General features: G+C 38.4%; 1 protein-coding gene across 5 annotated transcripts in view; it reads right to left on the reverse strand.

The window, feature by feature from the left end:
* Window positions 1-19,383, reverse strand: part of LOC126830378 (chordin-like protein 2) — a 424,750-nt gene that overhangs the window by 228,186 nt on the left and 177,181 nt on the right. For 3 of the 5 annotated variants that reach the window (XM_050560793.2, XM_050560772.2, XM_050560765.2), the window contains exons 7-8: window positions 10,966-11,037; window positions 9,801-9,895 (exon numbers count right to left, since the gene is read on the reverse strand). In XM_050560793.2, the coding sequence (XP_050416750.1) occupies window positions 9,801-9,895; window positions 10,966-11,037 (167 nt within the window). The remainder of the gene's footprint in view (window positions 1-9,800; window positions 9,896-10,965; window positions 11,038-19,383) is intronic. The other 2 variants (XM_050560779.2, XM_050560785.2) reach the window with 2 other exon arrangements.

Genomic DNA, 19,383 nt, shown 5'->3' on the forward strand with positions numbered 1-19,383 from the left:
TTTTTTAAAAAGAAAACAAATTGTTGACGGTACACATTATTATTGTGTTAATTATATGAAAAACCCCACAAGATTTTATAAATCTACACAAGTACTTGTGTTAATACAATGCAAAACCACACAAACTTGTGTAGATTAGTTTTAACACAAGCACTTGTGTTGAGATCCAACACGGGGGGTTGGATGGCTGAATGGTTAGCGTGCGCGCGCTGTATCATAAAGTCTGTCATTGAGTCGACTGGCGTGGTTTAGAATCCCCGGTTGTACGTGGCAAGGAGTAGGGTCACCTGTCCAACCTCGTGGGTTTTCTCCGGGTCCTCCGGTTTCCTCCCACTGCTAAAGACCCCTACGCGCAAGCGAATTATGTAAATAAAATTAAACCATATGTTAGTCCCGAAATGACCTAGTTTGTGTCGAGTGGACGTTAGACCCCCATTTCTCTCTCTCTCTCTCTGAGATCCAACACAAGTTTTTTTTCAGTGTACAATTTTTACTTTGATATTAATATCTATTGCGATTCCAGTTTTTTACCAAACTTCGGTGTGGACCACGACATTGCTTTTCGTACGATTCGCGAAACTGTTCTTTTTCCATTTCGCGTAGATCTCAGAAACTGTAAGAAGTGATAGAGTTCTGAATACTGATGTTTTCCCATGTAAGTTGTTAACAGTTAACAGTACTGCGAAAGTTGTGAGCAGCTCGGAAATGATGTAAATCTTTAACGTGTACGAACACTCTGTAGATACTTTAATCGGTATTCTTGTGTATGAAATCTTTGAACAACAGTCAGAAATATCAGTGTAGGAGAAAAGGGGATCGAAAATTGAAAACTGTGTATTTGTTTGTTAAGCGAAACGTGCCGTGGGATTGGATAAAATCGGCACGTATTATCAACGTATAAAGCATATTTATATATATAGAGCTTTTTTTTACAGTGACAATAGTGTTTTACTATTAACCAAAATAAGGGGTTGGTGATTCTAGAGTGAAAATATGTCATTTTACTAAGTAATAGTTTCCCCTGAAATTAATGTCACAGATCTTTTCCTCTACATGACGTCATCACTTTACACCAATGAATAAAAAGCGCCCCGCTGCAGCCATTCATAACCGAAATACATTGAAAAGAAAAACTAGTATTGAGTGCTAAAGGCAATGGGAAATTAATACTTCTTTTCGCCCCTTTCGCAACGCTATTCTTTCTTTTCCCATTCCCAGTTTCCCAGAAACTGTAAGCAGCGATAAATCTTTCCTCAAGAAAGTTGCCAACAGCTAGCATAAAATTTATGAGTTGGACGTTAAACCCAATTTTATTTCATTTCTAATTACACTTTGAGTTTCAACCTAAACTCTAATTACCACTACAATTTTGACTTTGATTTTGAAACTAATATCTATTCTGATTCCAGTTTCGACCATAACTTCGGTGTCTCTTTTGAATACGACATCGATTTCTAATGTCAACTCTAATTACACCTTGGGCTACTACTTCGATTTCGATGTAAACTCTCATTACGCATAAAAGTGGTATCCATTTGGATTCCAGTTTCGGGCATGACTTCGATGTGACAACATCTTTGCTTTTCAGCGATGTCGACCACGACTTAAGATTTTCGGCGTAAACTCTAATTACGTCTTCGGTGTGGTGAAAGCATAGACATACTAATGTGCTACTAGCTAATAGCCTATGTACCAGAATTGGACTCCGAAACCTGTAAATATCAACGACAAGTAAATGAATGAAAACAATGTGTTTCGAAAATGTTCCGCCATCTTGGAAATATGCTAAATTGGTGAACATACGAACATTTTACACAGTTGTAGATGACAGAAATCGAATCCGCCTCCCCGAAAACATATATATTGACACCAAAGACAACTACTTAATCGCAATCAGCCCAGTGGGATAGCGGCTCTTCAGGCATTCAATTAACAATAGTGTATATATGGCGTCACAACGTCATAGTTACATTATAAATTATACAGGCAAGGGAAGTTACTCTGTAGCCTACAGACTACAAATATTCAATCCCACCACGGTTTTTATTTTACTTAATTATTCCGTTATTTAGAATTAAGTTTCGGGTGGTATTTTTTCAATAAAATAGCTTTCTTTTGCCTCCAAGAGGTCGTTGTTTTTTCTATTAAGTCTATATAAAGGAAAAACACTAAAGTTACACCCCACCACATACTTCAAGATGCTCACTGAGCGGGATCATCCTGTATTTTGGTTGAAGTATGTGCTGTCGATACATCCCATACAACCTAGCAAGACGAATTTGTACAATTGTGTCAAATCAAGATGTCAAAGAGCATTGAGTCTGGATCAAAGCGTGTTAAGACAACCTAAAGTTCCTGCAGACTTTGATAAAAGGAACGTTGCTTTAGTCACTACACTCAATCCGTCTTAGGAAAATGGGAAATCTATCATTGAAAATTACACTCATATCCTTAAAAATAGCCAAACGATTGATATAATATTGAGAAAAACAAATATACTCTTCAAAAAAAAAGAAGAAAAGAAACGCACAGCCCATTTTTCATCATTTTTTATTTGAACGGGATCGTTGTTTCCATAAATCTTTCTTGTTTTTAATGTCATTATGTAAGGATAAAAGAAATTCATTATTAGATTTAAATGTAGGGTCACTATTTGTGACTGGTCATACTTTTTGCCGAAATTTGTTTTCGCGTAATTGCACCAAAAAACATGAGTTTAACGACTTCACGAGCTTTTCGCATGGAAACTAAATCTAAGGCCTTTAAAATCCCAGGGTTCTCGGTTTCAAAATCAGTTGCACATGCAAACACTCAACGAACCAAGTGATGCCACATCTGAACGAAGACCAACGCAACAACGGTATTGGTCGGTTACAAGCAGGTGAATCCCAGACGGATGTTGCCAGGCTGCTGAATGTTTCCCTGAGTACCATTTCTCGCCTTTGGGATTGGTAACCGCCCAAGCTCAGGCCAAACAAGAGTGACCCCACCTGCCCTGGAGCGTCACATCCGGTTACGTCATTTGCGGAAACGGTTCTCAACAGCGACCTCTACTGCAGTAGCAATTCCTGGACGGGCGTAAAATCTCAGACCAGACAGTCCGTAAACGCCTACGTGAAACCGGATTACGAGCTGCTGTTTTGAAATATGCCGACACCGTGAAATCCGACTTCAATGGGTTCAGACACAGAGGGTATGGCCACAGCAACGCTAGAGAACAGTTTCTTTCAGCGACGTGTCGCGATACCTGTTGCAACGAGGCGATGGAAGAGCGATGGTATACCGACGACGAAAAGTCACATTGAATTTCTTTTTTGGAACAGTATATAATCAACAATCTAAAGCAACCTTCCAATCTAGCTAGGATTATAACATCTTCTAAATATGATTCAGTCGCCTCAGTACCAGTAGTTTCGAAATGTGGTAATATAAAGTGTAAAACCTGTGACATTATCACTGTGGGATCATCCATAAAAATCAATGATGATAATCCATTTTATGTCAAACAGGCAATGAATTTGTCAATCGAACTATGTAATTTATCTTATAACGTGTCCGCATTGCAAGGGAACGTTTTGGGCGTGTTTTCATTTTCCATAAGGGGAGCCAAACTTTGGAATGAACTACCCAGAGAGTGTACCTAACTATCTCAGTTTAAATGTAAACTGAAGACTCATCTGTTTAGAGAATCACATAAATAGAATCATACGTGTACCATTGTGAAAATATGATTGTACAGCTCTTAGAAATAACTTGTTATAATGTGGCGCTTTAAAAATGAAATTATGATAATATTGTAACAGTGCATATGGACAAAATATGCACAATATTTTATTTTTAGAAGATATAAATAAGCTAGCTCAAAGTTACCATTTATCTTCACTTAATAAATTACTTAGAAACTTCAATATTGGATCTCGTCTTATATTCAGGTAAGCGCTCTATGTATAATTTAAATGTTAAACTTTATATATATATATATATTTATCTTAACTTAAGATTTAGAATTATATCCTAATATATCGGATAAATACGATTAGTAGAATCGAGTATTACTTTAATAGATATTTCAAAATTTACGTAAGCATAAATGAATAAATGGAAAAGTACGTTTATCGACGAAATACTTGTTTATTTAAATATGTTTCAAATGTAGATATTTAGTGTCTAAAAATAATTAAAAATGGTTCGCTCTAAAATAAACGGAAACGTAAGAATTTATATGATTCATTACTTGTTTATTTACCAGCGAATATTTTACAATATATATTTTTAATATTGTTTGAACTTTAATAATCAATGATCTCCACTTAATAAATTACTTAGAAACTTCAATATTGGATCTCGTCTTATATTCAGATAATAACACCCAAAGAACCCACTTTTACAATATAATAATATAATGATTTAATAGCGAAAACAACGACCTCTTGAGGGGAAAAAGAAAGCTATTTTATTGAAAAATACCACATGAAACATAATTCTAAATAAGAGAATAATTAAGTAAAATAAAAACCTTGGTGGGATTGAATAATTGTAGTCTGTCATATTCCTGAAACAACGACTTCGAGTTTCACAACACATGGACGTTGCTAGATTACTTTACAATTCCCGAACTTATAGCTATGTTATCTGCAAACGCATGAACAGGAGCGTCCTATCAAGATGATGGCAAGTGTGGACGGAAAGAAAGTTGTCGCCACAAAATATTCCAAAATGAGCGTAATATTTTATATTATGGCATTAATTTTACTATGCAGAGACGTGGAAAGTAACCCTGGACCAAGTAGTGCAAGATGGGGGATGGGAAAAGGCGATTTGGAGGAAGTTAGAGAGGTTGAAGATTATAGTATTGCCGACATGGTGAAAGCGCTGCATGACATGAAAGAAGTGAAAAATGGCGTGAAGGAGATCAAAAGTGTAGCCGATCAGGTCAACAGTTTAACAGAAGAGGTAAGGAGCTTAAACAATGAAATACGAACTTTAAGAAAATCTAACGCTGAATTTAAAAGAATAAATCAGAAGCAAGCGGGTCAGATTGTTGATTTACAACAGAAATTTAATAATTTTGAGAATGAGGCCAAAAGAAACAATGTGATAATTCGCGGATTAAAAGTTAATGTCATCGGTAATTTTGAAGAACAGAGAAAGGGATGTGAGACGGTTGTTACAAAACTGTTTATAGAGACATTAAGCGATCTATCGATGTTGAGAAATGTTATTTATTGAAAGATAAAGGGGTCTTAGTGAAGTTTAAAAGTGGTAGCGATAAAACTGTTGTGTTTCCGGTGTCAAAGAATTGGACTCTGATATTAAAATATTTAACGACTTCTCTTATAATGTCCGACAAACCCGAAAAAAACTTATCGCTCACATGTTGGCTGCTAGGGAAGAGGGTAGGAGTTCTAACCTAAAATTTAACAAACTTGTTATTGATGGTAAAATATTCTCACTTGGGGATTTCGAGCAAGACTGAAATGTATAGGTCAGACCCGTCAGGTCAACACACGTGCAAGTGATACAAATAGTAACAATAATCCCGTGAAATGTATATCGTGGAATGTAATTAATGGGTTGAAGAGACACCTTGACGATGGTGAATTTATTTCTTATTTATCAAACTATGATATTATTAGTCTTATTGAAACATGGTGTGGTGATGAGGCGGTTAATTTTGAGGATGTGTTCACAAATCACAAATATTTTACTTGTCTACGCGAAAATCACAGGCGTGGTGGTATTGCTAAAGGTATGGAGACTTCTTTAATTTCAATTGTGATCTTGTATATGGAACAGTGTATGTGGCACCGGAAAATTCCCCTGTCCATGATAAACAGTGTGGAAATGACTTGTTAGAAGATAAACTTTTTGAACTTGTGACAGACTATACAACTTGTGAATTTGCTTTAGTCGGTGACTTCAATGCCAGAACCGGTGATGGCTCTTTGCATGATCATCTATTCAGCGATTCAGTCAAACATTTACCATGCTTAGATGATGCTTTCTATGATATTGACGAATTTGATCTTCAAAGAAACTCACAGGATAAGCAGACAAATTCTTTCGGACTTTTAAGCTTGTGTTCAATCTACAATATCCACATTGTAAATGGTCGGGAACCAAATGACTCGGCTGGCCTACACAGTTGTATCAGATATAATGGCACCAGCGTCGTTGATTATCTAATTGTGTCACAAAATGTGTTTGATATTATCACAGGTTTTCAGGTTTCTTCCAGGACAGAGTCAGATCATCTACCCTTAACCTTTAATATACACGTTTCTCCCAAACAGGAACCAACAGTTTCTTTCGGACTTTTAAGCTTGTGTTCAATCTACAATATCCACATTGTAAATGGTCGGAAACCAAATGACTCGGCTGGCCTACACAGTTGTATCAGATATAATGGCACCAGCGTCGTTGATTATCTAATTGTGTCACAAAATGTGTTTGATATTATCACAGGTTTTCAGGTTTCTTCCAGGACAGAGTCAGATCATCTACCCTTAACCTTTAATATACACGTTTCTCCCAAACAGGAACCAACAGTTTCTTTCGGACTTTTAAGCTTGTGTTCAATCTACAATATCCACATTGTAAATGTCCGAAAACTAAATGACTCGGCTGGCCTACACAGTTGTATCAGATATAATGGCACCAGCGTCGTTGATTATCTAATTGTGTCACAAAATGTGTTTGATATTATCACAGGTTTTCAGGTTTCTTCCAGGACAGAGTCAGATCATCTACCCTTAACATTTAATATACACGTTTCTCCCAAACAGGAACCAACAGTTTCTTTCGGACTTTTAAGCTTGTGTTCAATCTACAATATCCACATTGTAAATGGTCGGAAACCAAATGACTCGGCTGGCCTACACAGTTGTATCAGATATAATGGCACCAGCGTCGTTGATTATCTAATTGTGTCACAAAATGTGTTTGATATTATCACCGGTTTTCAGGTTTCTTCCAGGACAGAGTCAGATCATCTACCCTTAACCTTTAATATACACGTTTCTCCCAAACAGGAACCAACAGTTTCTGAGACAGTTAATAGGCAGAAATATTCTAGACTAGTATGGAAGCCCAGAAGGGCAGAATACTATAATACAAGAAATATTCTTGAAAATTTCAATAATTTCGAAAAAAAAGTCTATGACATTATCAAATGCGACGTAGAGAAATCTGTTGATCCGGATACCCCCAAAAAACTGCAAGGTCACAAAACAACAGCCCCCATGGTTTGATGATGACTGTCATCTTCTTAAGAATTTGTTTTTCTAATCTTGCGCTAAAGGCTAAAAAGGCGTTGCTTCCAATTAAAGGACTAATCAGAAATGTTGGTCGTCCATATTTGAAAACATCCTTTAAGATATTTGACTATATAATAAGACCGATATTATTGTATGGATCTGAAATATGGGGATTCGAATACAGACCCGATATTGAACGTGTCCAATCCAATTTCTGTAAATTTCTTTTGGGGTCATACAAAAGTACTTCAAATGCTGGTGTCCTTGGAGAATGTGGACGTCAAAATCTATCTTTCATGTATATGACAAACAGTATAAAATATTGGTGCAAGGTCATCAGAATGCCGTTAAGTAGGTATCCAAAGCAAGTTTTTTTAATGCTTAGAAGCATAGACAGTGCTGGTAGGATATCGGAATGGTCTTCTAAGCTCGATTCCAGTGAATCATTAAATGAATATAAACATTTGCCAAGAACAATATCTTAATATACACTTTAAACGAAACATCACTCGACTCAGGTTAAATTTGTTACGATTGAACACAATTCTATGCAGAAGGAATCTTAATATTGACCGGGCTTGTCCGCTGTGTAAATCAGATATTGAAACCCTTTATCACTTTCTGTTCATATGTCCAAATTTGAGCAATATACGATATCTGTATATTCCAGATACTTTATATAAACACCCTAGCTGTGTTCAGCGGCACTAATCAAAATCTGCACGTCAATTGACATCGGATTATTAAAATCTGTATCCCAGTATATGGATGTCGCATTATCACATCGACAATTGGAAATGTAAAGAAATGAATTGTTATACTGTTATCATAAAATTGTTAAATTTATCTACACTTGCTGTCACCCACCTGTTTAAAGTGTTTCTTAAAATTGTACTTTAGGTCTATGATCTTATTACTGAAATAAACATTATATTATATTATATTATATTATATTATATTATATTATATTATATTATATTATATTATATTATATTATATTATATTATATTATTATATTATGTTTTGGTAAGTCAAATAAATTTTAAAGTGTTTCTAACGATAGTAAGTAGTAAGAAGTCTTTAATTTCATAAAATTGTAAAGTCCGCACACGTAACTTGAACTGGAAAAACAAATTAAAATTGTTATTTTCATCTTTGTTAGAAAATGCCGCGCCTTTCAAATGTAGAACGTCTACGTGCTATAGGTAGGCTCTATGCTGGTCAGTCTGTGGTCACTGTTGCAAGAGTCTCTAATTGTTCACGCCAGACAATAATTAATCTTAGAATGAGAGTGCTTCAAACTGGAACTATTGCCGACCACCCAAGGGCGGGAGTGCCACGTGTGACGTCACTCCAGGAAGATCAAGCAATACGATTACGTCATCTTAGAAACAGATTTGTCACTGCAACCTCCACAAGTAGAGAGATGTTTGGTGGAAGGGTAACTGCACAAACTGTTTGAAATCGCTTGCAGGCTGCTGGCCTTCGAGCTCGGAGGCCCTATAATGGACCAATATTGACACCTCTTCATCGCCGTAACCGACTTGTGTAGGCCACAAGACACATAAGATTTACTCAAAGACAGTGGAATTCGGTTTTCTTTAGTGACGAATCTCGATTCACTTTGAGATTTGCCGATGGCAGGGTCCGAGTGTACCGCAGACGAGGTGAACGTTACGCTCAAGTATGCGTCAGCAAGTGAATCCACCACTGACGTTGCAGGACCTCCAAAATGCTCTTGCTGAGCAGTGGCGACGTCTTCCTCGGGTAGTGTTTAGTAATGTTCTGAGATCCATGAGAAGACGTTGTGTGGCAGTACGAGACGCTAGAGGAGGCCACAACCGTTACTAAACACTTTATTCCGATTGTTCTCCAAGTCTGTGAATTTCATTTTGGGAGGTACTGTGACATCACGAACGTTATCAATGTCAAGGACTTTCGGCGAGACGTATTCTTGCTTTCTGTTGATGTCAAGGTCGTCTGTGCACAACATAACACTAAAATAGTTGCCTTAAATCAATTATTATTTTATATTATAATCAGAGGTTGTGACAAAGCGACCTCCACGGAAACCTTGACATTGAACGAACCTTGAACTTTGCAACTCGATTATCACAGTTAGACATTTTAGCTGGAAAGCGCGAGACTTGGTATTCGCGTTGATTGAGGAATCTGATAGGCTCACAAGCTGGGTGAATACCCCATCGAAATTAGTGCCGAAATATGCAGGGTATTACGTGAAGGCCTTGATAAGATGTAAGTAGTTAAAGCGAGATCGAGCCTTCTATTGAAGATGGTAGTCTGTAGGCTACAGAGTAACTTCCCTTGCCTGTATAATTTATAATGTAAGTAACTATGACGTTGTGACGTCATAAACTATTGTTAATTGAATTATAGTTTAACAAATGTCTGAAGAGCCGCTATCGCGGTGAAAACGTTAACATAAAAATGTAGTTTTATTTTGTCATCTTTAATTGATATGGCATTATATTACAATCAGTACGATTGGTATAATATAATCAACTGTAGCATAAAGAAACATACCAGACATCTGCAGGTTATACAATTCATTTCACCAAATGCACTAACAACAGGATGCCAAGAGGAACTGTTCTCTTTATATCCCATAGCACGACAATCTGTAGAAATAAAATTATAATTTCATCGGCTTTCTTTTTTCTTATTTAAACTTGAAGGGAAATAAATTTTAATATATGTGTTAGGTTGAGACTTGCACTTGCATTACTATGTTGGTATGGAGAATTTTCCCCGGATATTTGTACTGTTCATGGAAGTTCAACTGTGAGTGCCACTCTTACGTCCACGCGATTGTGTACACGAGTGGACCTGGATTTTTGGTTTACCGCCAAATTCGATCGAAAGATATTTCCTTGTCAGTCTCAAAGACGACACCGTGACATGTGGGAGGCGGACATGGGAATCTAGGTCATGTTACGTTTCGATGATTGAAGAGCTGCACTCCTTTCAAATTTAATTTGATAAAAATGTAATTAGATAATCAATGTAATGCGATAAAAGAAATATAATCTCTAAATTTTGATCTATGATCTATCTTAATATTCGCTTATCCATAGGCGCACGTGTATTTTTTCTAACGAAGACAGATGGACATAAATCAAAACATATCAACATATAAAATCCAATATATTGACAGTGTTCATGTTTGGCCTTCCTTGAAAGTGGAACAGAGATCTACATTAGTTTAAGATGACTGAAAACAGCTATAATACAGACTTATGTCGCACATAATAATCATAGGCAGCCCTATTGTGTAGTTTGGTGCCTTTAAGCAATTTGAAAAGCAGCAGAATAGACCACTATTATAACACATTGCTGTACTTATATGATTTAAATATACAGCGACAAGCACAGCTTTAAACTATAGATTGTCAAGAAACAAATAATTTGAACGAACAGAAATTTTAATATTCTTGTAACAGAAATAATTTCTATCAGTGTTGCCATAAATCAAAAAAATTCGTTAGATATATATTGTTCTAAACCCACAGTTAACTGGAGCAGTGGTTTGGACTTGGATTTCAGAAGCCGAGGGCTATCGTGTTTAAGAAGCTGCAATATATCACAATAGGGGGACAAGCAGAGGGACGACATCACAATATAGGTGTGCACAAAAATCACACTATCAGTGTAGATTTGAGACTCAGTGGAAATATTTAAGACAACTCACCAGCCTTTGACATATTTTTTGGTATTGGATCTGAAAGAACGGAATCGAGATAATCTTCATAATTCAACTCGTCTGCAAAAATAACAGACGATAAATCCAGTATCGCCGATTTTAATTACACTCATACCTAAACTACTAATAAATCATCTATCAACCCTAGTTGCTTTCATATACTGATATTACAAGTGTTTCCTTATTATTGTTTGTCATTGTATACTACTTATTATTGTTCATCATATACCATCCTTAGTATTATCCTTATTATTGTTCATGTAATCGCATACTATCTTTATCAGCATACACTTTATCCTTAGTATTGCTCATCGTATATTAATATCCTTATTATTGTTCATCGTATACCAACTAAATCCTTATTATTGTGTGTATATGTTACAGTCAATTTGTGTAATTAGTCACTTCATGTAATGACTAATGAATCAGTCATTACGTGAAATGCCTGTGAGCGTCAGGCAATACGTGCAATGACTAGAAATTCCAGTCATGGTCGGGGATTACGCGAAATGACTGAAGTGCTGTTAAACCCACAAAAATTCACTGTAAAACATTAACTGACATCAAATCAAACGTTAAATCATACATTGCAGAAAAATATGCATAAAGTTGCACACGTCACTCTCATCGCGGTGGATGATTATTCCCAGAACATTAAACATACATTATGCAAGAGCTCAATCTGTCAATTGCAGGTCTTTCTGTAGGCCTGAAATGTTATCGAAATTATTAAGTAGACATTAATTAACTTATCCAGACCATTAACAACTCTCGATGTCATCGCTAGCCTCTGATATATTTACTGGATTAGAACCCGGTCTGCTGCTGCTGATTAAATCAAACAATGGATAATTAAGACTGTGTTTTTTATCGTACCGACTTTAGTAATGATGATCGAGGCTAGGCCCAAATTTCCATCGCTAAATACTCTGTTCAGTGTGGATCAATTTGACTGAAATTTTCAGCAAATTCCCTTTTATGCCGTCGCCGCTGTTCGTCCGTCCGTCTGCCCACAATTTGTTTGTGGACAGGTCACAATTTTTATTCGATTTCAACGAAATTTGAAATATAGGTTTATCTCACTAAGATCTCGGTTCCTTTCGATATTGGCATGTATCGGACCGTAACTTCATGGATTATAGCCCCTGATTGTACGAAAAATCGCGTTTTTGGCTTGTGGTCCCTCCAGAGGTCACAATTTTTATCCGATTTAAAAGAAAAAACGTATTAATATATCACCGTTACACCGTAATGAAAGTTGAGTTCGAATTTCGTGAAAATGTAAAAAAAACTGCCGGACAAAATGGCCGCTGCTTGTACGCGAATAGTGTAAAAATATGGTATATCAAGGTTGTGGACCCTGTAGAGGTCACAATTTTAATCTGATTTTGATGAAACTTGAAATGCATGTTTATAACCCAAAGATTTTGTTCCTTTCGATATTTGCGCATATCGAATCGTAACTTCCTGAATTATGGTCCCTGAGTGTACGAAAAATCGCCTTTTTTAGCTTGTGGTCCCTCTGGAGGTCACAATTATTATCCGATTTAAAACAAAACGTATTAATATATCACCGTTACACCGTAATGATGGTTGAGTTCGAATTTCGTGAAAATCGGACCAAAACTGCCGGACAAAATGGCCGCCCCTCGTAAGCAAATAGTGTAAACATCTGGTATATCAAGGTTGTGGACCCTCTGGAGGTCACAATTTTTGTACCGATTTTGATGAAACATGAAATGCATGTTTATAACCCAAAGATCTTGATTGCTTTCGATATTCGCGCATATTGGATAGCAACTTCATGAATTATGGCCCCTGATTGGTCTAAAAATCGCGTTTTTAGCTTGTGGATTCTCTAGAGGTCACAATTTTAATCCGATTTTGATGAAACTTGAAATGCATGTTTATAACCCAACGATCTTGGTTCCTTAGGATATTCGTGCATATCGGATCGTAACTTCCTGGAATGTGGCCCCTGATTGGTCGAAAAATCGCATTTTTAGCTTGTGGATTCTCTAGAGGTCAAATTTTTTTTCTTCAGATTTTAAAAACCGTTTAGATCACCATTCCACCATAATGAAGGTTGAATTGAAATTTCGGGGAAATCGAAATGAACTGCACAACAAAATGGCCGCTCTTTGTATGCAAATTGTAATTCAAAGGTTATGGACCCCCAAGAGGTCACAATTTTCATCCAATTTTGATGAAACTTAAAACATATATTTATATTCCAAAAATCTCAGTCCCTTTTGATATTTGTGCATTTCAGACCATAACTTTCTGGATTATGGCCCCTGATTGTACAAAAAATTGTTTGTGTCATCGGAGCAGAGCTGACACCATAGCTTTCGTTAACTTTAACGGAGAGAAAGATTGTTCTGGAAGCCCCGTTAACTTTAACGTGTCATTAACTTGCCATTAGATTTAATGGAGGTGCTATCTGTTTAACGATGGCATTAGTCGGCTGTAGCAAAACAAAAAGACAACAACCTTATTATTAAATACTTGTACAAAATTTGCGTACGAGGGGCGGCCAGTGTGTCAGGCAGTTTCGGTTCGATTGTCACGATTATCGAAAGGAGCGATTAAAAGTTTCATCAAAATCGGATCAAAATTGTGGCCTCTAGAGGCTCCACAACTTTGATATACCGTATTTTTTACACTATTAGCGTATGAGGGGCGGCCAATTTGTCTGGCAGTTTTGGTCCGATTTTCACGAAATTTGAACTCAACCATCATTACGGTGTAACGGTGATATATTCGAACGGAATGTTTTTTTTATTAAATCGGATAATAATTGTGACCCCTAGAGGGACCATAAGCTAAAAACGCGATATTTCGTACAATCAGGGACCATAATTCAAGGAGTTACGATCCGATATGCGACAATATCGAAAGGAACCAAGATCTTTGGGTTATAAACATGCATTTTAAGTTTCATCTAAATCAGATGAAAATTATTGTACCCTCTAGACTGTCCACAAGCCAAAAAAACGTGATTTGTCGTACAATCAGGGGCCATAATCCATGTAGTTTCGATCCGATACATGCCAATATCGCACGCAACCGAGATCGTTTGGTGATAAAGCTATATTTCAAGTTTCGTCAAAATCGGATAAGAATTGTGACCTGTAGAGAGTCCACAAACGGAAGAACGGACAGGGGCGACGACAATATACGGCGTATAAAAACAACTAGTCCATGGGCTGGAGGGGCTCACCTTGCACCCCCCCCCCCCTAGAAACTACAAGGTGATGTTTTTCTGGAAGGTTATTATGTATATGTAAATATTCTATATGTTACCACGCGAAAAATTGGGTCTCACTAACTTTTCTAGGTAGTTTATATGTAACTGTCACCACAAAGCGTGCGAAAAAAAGAATTGGGGTAGGGGAAATTAAAATGACCATAGCTCCAAGTAGAATAGGTGTATAATAATGGTTGACCCCTCAAAATGTGTCTTTGGGATCCCTCTACACTTTGCACTTGGTTTTATGCAAATGAGACTACTTAGTAGGTCACCAGGGGTCAAAAGGTTGCTTGAAATTGGGCACTACTTTGTGAATCCCACTAAAAACAGATGATAACATGCAATTTTCTCATTATAATACTTGGAATTCTTCATTATAGATAGGATTTGACAATTACAAATCACCCATGTTTAATTATTTTAGTACAAAATCATTTTGAGACAAAGAGAAAAAGGGCTTATTTACGAAGTCACCAAAATGACTGCTTATTAGTACTAAACTGCCCCAACAAAGTTTTTGTTCACCAATTCTGAAGTTTTGTACTCATGCCGCTAAATAGGTCAATAAAGGCCAAATTTCTTTCAGACTACATGACAACACCAAATCAAAATTGCGTTTATCAATATTTACAACTGAATTGACCATGATTTGCCAGAGTATACATAAAAAAGACCCATGATATCTTTGTGTATCTTAGTCATCATCACTGTCACTACTTGAAATCTCTGCTTCGCTATCATCCTGACCTTCATCATCATCATCGCATTCCATTTTCTCAAGTACATCTGCCAATTTGGGTGGGATTACATCCCCGCCGCTCCATTTCGGTTCGATTTGGCCATTACGCTTCACCCACCCATGATCATCCGTTGCCGCGGGAATTATTGGTTTCGGGATGTGTGCTCTCTTCCAAATGCCGACCTGGTAGTTCACTCTTCTGATGTGTTCGTTGAGGCATGATCTTGGGGGTGGAAGAGATGACAGGTCTACTTTTCTTTCAAGCTTTATTTCCACTCCTGTTTGTCCCCCTCACTTCGAAGCAAGCATTTCATATCGGACCTCGTTCACTGCTGATGCTTTAGTCGTTTTTTTGTACATCTTGCAGTCTTCTGTGATTACCAGAGCCCGTGTCAAACAGAATACAGATGTTGAAGTTGGGTGCGTAATAGAGCAAGATGAAAACTATGTCGCTGTCGGGACTCCTGACTCGTACGAACTGGTTTTTTTCCTGTTCAGCAAATGAGCAGTAGAGCACCACCCGGGTATCTGTCTCCTCCTGGTCAGACTCAAGAGATAGAATCTCAGACTTTTCAACTGTTTTACCATCTGATGTTAAAATATAGGCTTTTTCTTCACATATGGCGATAACTTCTTTTTTCTGCAATTTCCTACTGCATTCCGGGCTACTCCGGATCTTGAGAAGCAAGGTAATCAGCTGTTGTTTATTGTTATCGTTGCCCAGGAATTCTTTCCAATTCTCTGGTCTTCTTGTGTTTTCGCCTTGAATTATCCTCTTCTCTCCACATCCTCTGCTGCGTCTTTCCATCGATTTTATTGAGTCGTCCTTATACATGTCTGTACTGAATAAAACTTCCGACTTCCCTCCTGTGCTCTTATCAAGCAGCTTTTCGCCGATCTGTTTAAATGTTGGTGGAACATCTCTCATGCAATAGAACATTGCATTACCATCCTCAATGTTCAGAGTTGCATGGTCAGGTGGCGGAATTGCGTCCTTTATGCCCTTTGTCAAATGACTAAAGCCCTTGCTTTTGTCTGTTTTCAGCAGGAATCCGTCTGGAGTGCCAATAGATGACGGAACCAGCATGAGTGGATAGCAAAACTGCTCCTTCAGCTCCGTGGTTTTGAGAAAGTACTAGCAGCTGAAATGCTACATTCCTTGTTGCTTATATTCTATCTCACGATTGCTTGATGTCTTGACTGTCACTTTCTTTCCCATGTCTGCAAAGGTCTTCAATTTCTGTCTCTTTATCGGTTCGAAGAAGTCCTTGTCTTTCTTCAGTCGTTCACTGACGAAAGAATCCTTCGCATGTTTACCCTTCGTCTCAGCATCCATGATGTCTTCGCATATACCTGGTGGGGCCGGCGCACCAGATGCGATGCGGAATAGCTGATCATCACTCTCGACATCAAAAGGGTCCATGAAGCTGTTGATGGCATCGATCACCTTCAACGTGGCTGCCTCACTCTTGTGGATCTGCGACGGTCGAACATCACGATGCTTCTGACCCTTGCCATCCTCATCTGTCATATCTGCCATTTGTAGTGTCACATCCAAGTACCTTGAACGTTCATGGGATGTCTTTGCCCAGCGCCTATATGCTTCATAGTTGTTCAATATACCAGAAACACCTGCACCCCGACCCCCTGCTCCCGTATGAGATTTTGCATGCTTCATGAATGTTTCTTCGATTGTTTTGTCGACAGCGCATTGATTTCCGGTTATAAAAGATCTAGCCACACTAATGGCACCCATCCTAAGTAGCTATGTAGCTCTGGGATGCGTCTCCTCCACGTTAGCAAGGAAGACTGAAAAGTATGTCAAATATCTGGCATAATTCTGTCCGTCAAAGCTGAAGAATAAATCGGGCATCTGATTGAGACACGATCCGTACAGCTGAAAGTCATTTGTCTTGACAGCATGAAGGAGAGACAGTACCAACCAAATGTGGTTCATGTATGACATCCAGAACTGGGCGGTCTTTCCTAGTTTGCCTTCCGCAACCCCTTGGCGGAAGCCTGCGTATCCATCAAGATAAGACAGAAAGGTAGGGTTGTTCATCAATGATTCCAGGTTCTCCTTGCTGATGTCCTGTACAAGTGTTGCTACCAAAGCGTTGGCTTGTGGCATGTTCTCCAGTGGTTCATCATGTCCTATCGATGTGTGATACTTTTTCAGCAGCAAACGTTCCAGAGCTTCTACCATCGTCTTGTGGCAATGAATCGGTGGTCACTCCTTTTAAAGATCCACTAGACACGAGGCCTGATTCTAATAGAATTTCAGAGAATCCTGAACCCGACATCTTCTTGCCCACCATTTTAAGGTATGCACAAACAAGATGAAATGTTCCTATCATCACTATGTGGTCTTTGTAGTAGTCTGGACTTTTCCAAAGCAGAGGATATGCTTTCATGCATACCCCCAGATCAAACGTTGTAATGGCGTACTTCTGACCAACTTCACCAGAGGCTTGTTTGGACTGCCTGAGACACTCTTGGACTGTAGAATATTCTGTAATTGGGTGATTTATTACAGGATAATAATCAATGGTCGTCAGTCGCGTTGGTTTTACACCGGTCTCTGAAATAAAGCCTCCCCAGCTGGGAACAACCTGCCCATTGATACTGCTGACTAATCGAACGATGCACCACACCTTCATCATCTTATCTGCTTTCAACGAAGCCCCTTCATCTGGTATAGACAAGCGTGCAATAGTCATTTTGGGACTGTCCCTCTGAGTAATGTAGCAAGGGGGAAGGCTATCACTATCTAGACCTGATTTAATGGAACACTCCCTTGTTTTTAGTATGGAGATCACTAGGCCTTCAGCATCATTTGTTTCGTCTTGGCCTTGCGGAATGTTCTGTAGCATTATCCCATGCGATGTGTGGATTGATCCACTCCCGGACAGATCATTGATTAACTGATCAAAGTTATCAAAGTCGCTGTGGAAGACAGCAGGAACGGTCGGATTCCTGACAATCTGGGGAGTAAGAAGGCTTGATGCTTCCTCGAGGGCAACACCAAGGGCTGTCTCGAGTTCTAAAGAGAACGAATAGCTTCCAGCATGGCCAAGTCTATTCATCGGGGTGTTCAGTTGCGCACTGCGGAAAAGATGGCGTAAGGCCATACAAACTAGGATATGTTTCGGCAATTTCCATTTTCCATTTGTGACTGCGCGACACAGATCCTGACCTATTGATGACACGAGACGTTCTGTCTTATCTGATGCTGAAATGGAATCTTGACCACTTATTAATATCCTCAGAAAACGCTGTAGACCCTCTGGTACAGGTTCTTCAATTGTTTGAAGAAGCGACGCAGTAGGAGGCCATGGCAAGTCATCTGCCTTGACAAAGGCATCTTTGATGACTTTGCGCAAAAGAGTAGCCACACCCCTAACCTCATCATTACAACCTAACATATAACTGTTTTTACAGCTGAGGCAAGATCTAGCTCACTACTGAATACCAAATCAGATTGCAATTTACCACCCTTTCTATCAAGGGCCACAAATGAGAGCTTCCTAGAGTTTAGTTCATGATGCAACAACCTATACTTTAGTGTTTCTGACCTATATTTGGGATTTGCAAAAGGAGTTTTTGACAAGTGTTCAATGTATAACCTACAGAGATCAGTCATTTTCATCACTTCTTTCCCAAGAATGATCGTCTTATCGATAACTTCACAAACTTTAGTGAAACAAATGTCATGTGTTTTCTCCAGGTCTTTTGCCTTCTGCTTGGCTTCATCATTTGTGCTCTGCCACGTTTTCGGGTCTACGAATTTCTTCCTACAGCTGATGTGGTATTTTGCTTCACAAGCAAAAAGATCTATTCCTCGGATATGTGTGGCAAGTGCTTCTTCACCTCTTGCCTCAGCTATTTCTAGAATTGCATCTCCTCCACCAAGTGTGAAAGAAGAGAGGCCTTCTGAAGTCCATATTTTGTTAGCGAACACTCTCTTGCGCCCCATTCCACCACAAAATATGCAGTCTTGCTTGAACAAAATTTTGTCCTTGTCGTCTGCTGACAAACTGCGCCTAACTCGCTTTTGTGGCTCCTCATTGGTCTCAACAGCTTCAAGTTTCAGGCGTTTCAAAATTGACATAAAACGTTGGTAGCACTCACGGTGATATCCATGGGATTCATCATAGTGAGATGGAATTTGTTCACATATGATCTCCCGTCGTTGAGTTGAACCGACTGGCTGCGACAGTCGTCTGTTCCGCACTTCACAGATACTCTGAAAACGCTCTTCTGGATCAGGAAGCTCAATGAACTGAACGAATTGTGTGGTTTTAGCATCCTTCACGTGAATGATGCATACATCTTGATCAGCCTTGGTTCTCTCCATGCTTGCCTTTCTTTTTGCCATGTTTCAGGAATATGCAGACTCGAAGAAGAATAAAGT

This window comes from Patella vulgata, chromosome 1, assembly GCF_932274485.2.
Source record: "Patella vulgata chromosome 1, xgPatVulg1.2, whole genome shotgun sequence".
NCBI lineage: Eukaryota > Metazoa > Mollusca > Gastropoda > Patellidae > Patella > Patella vulgata.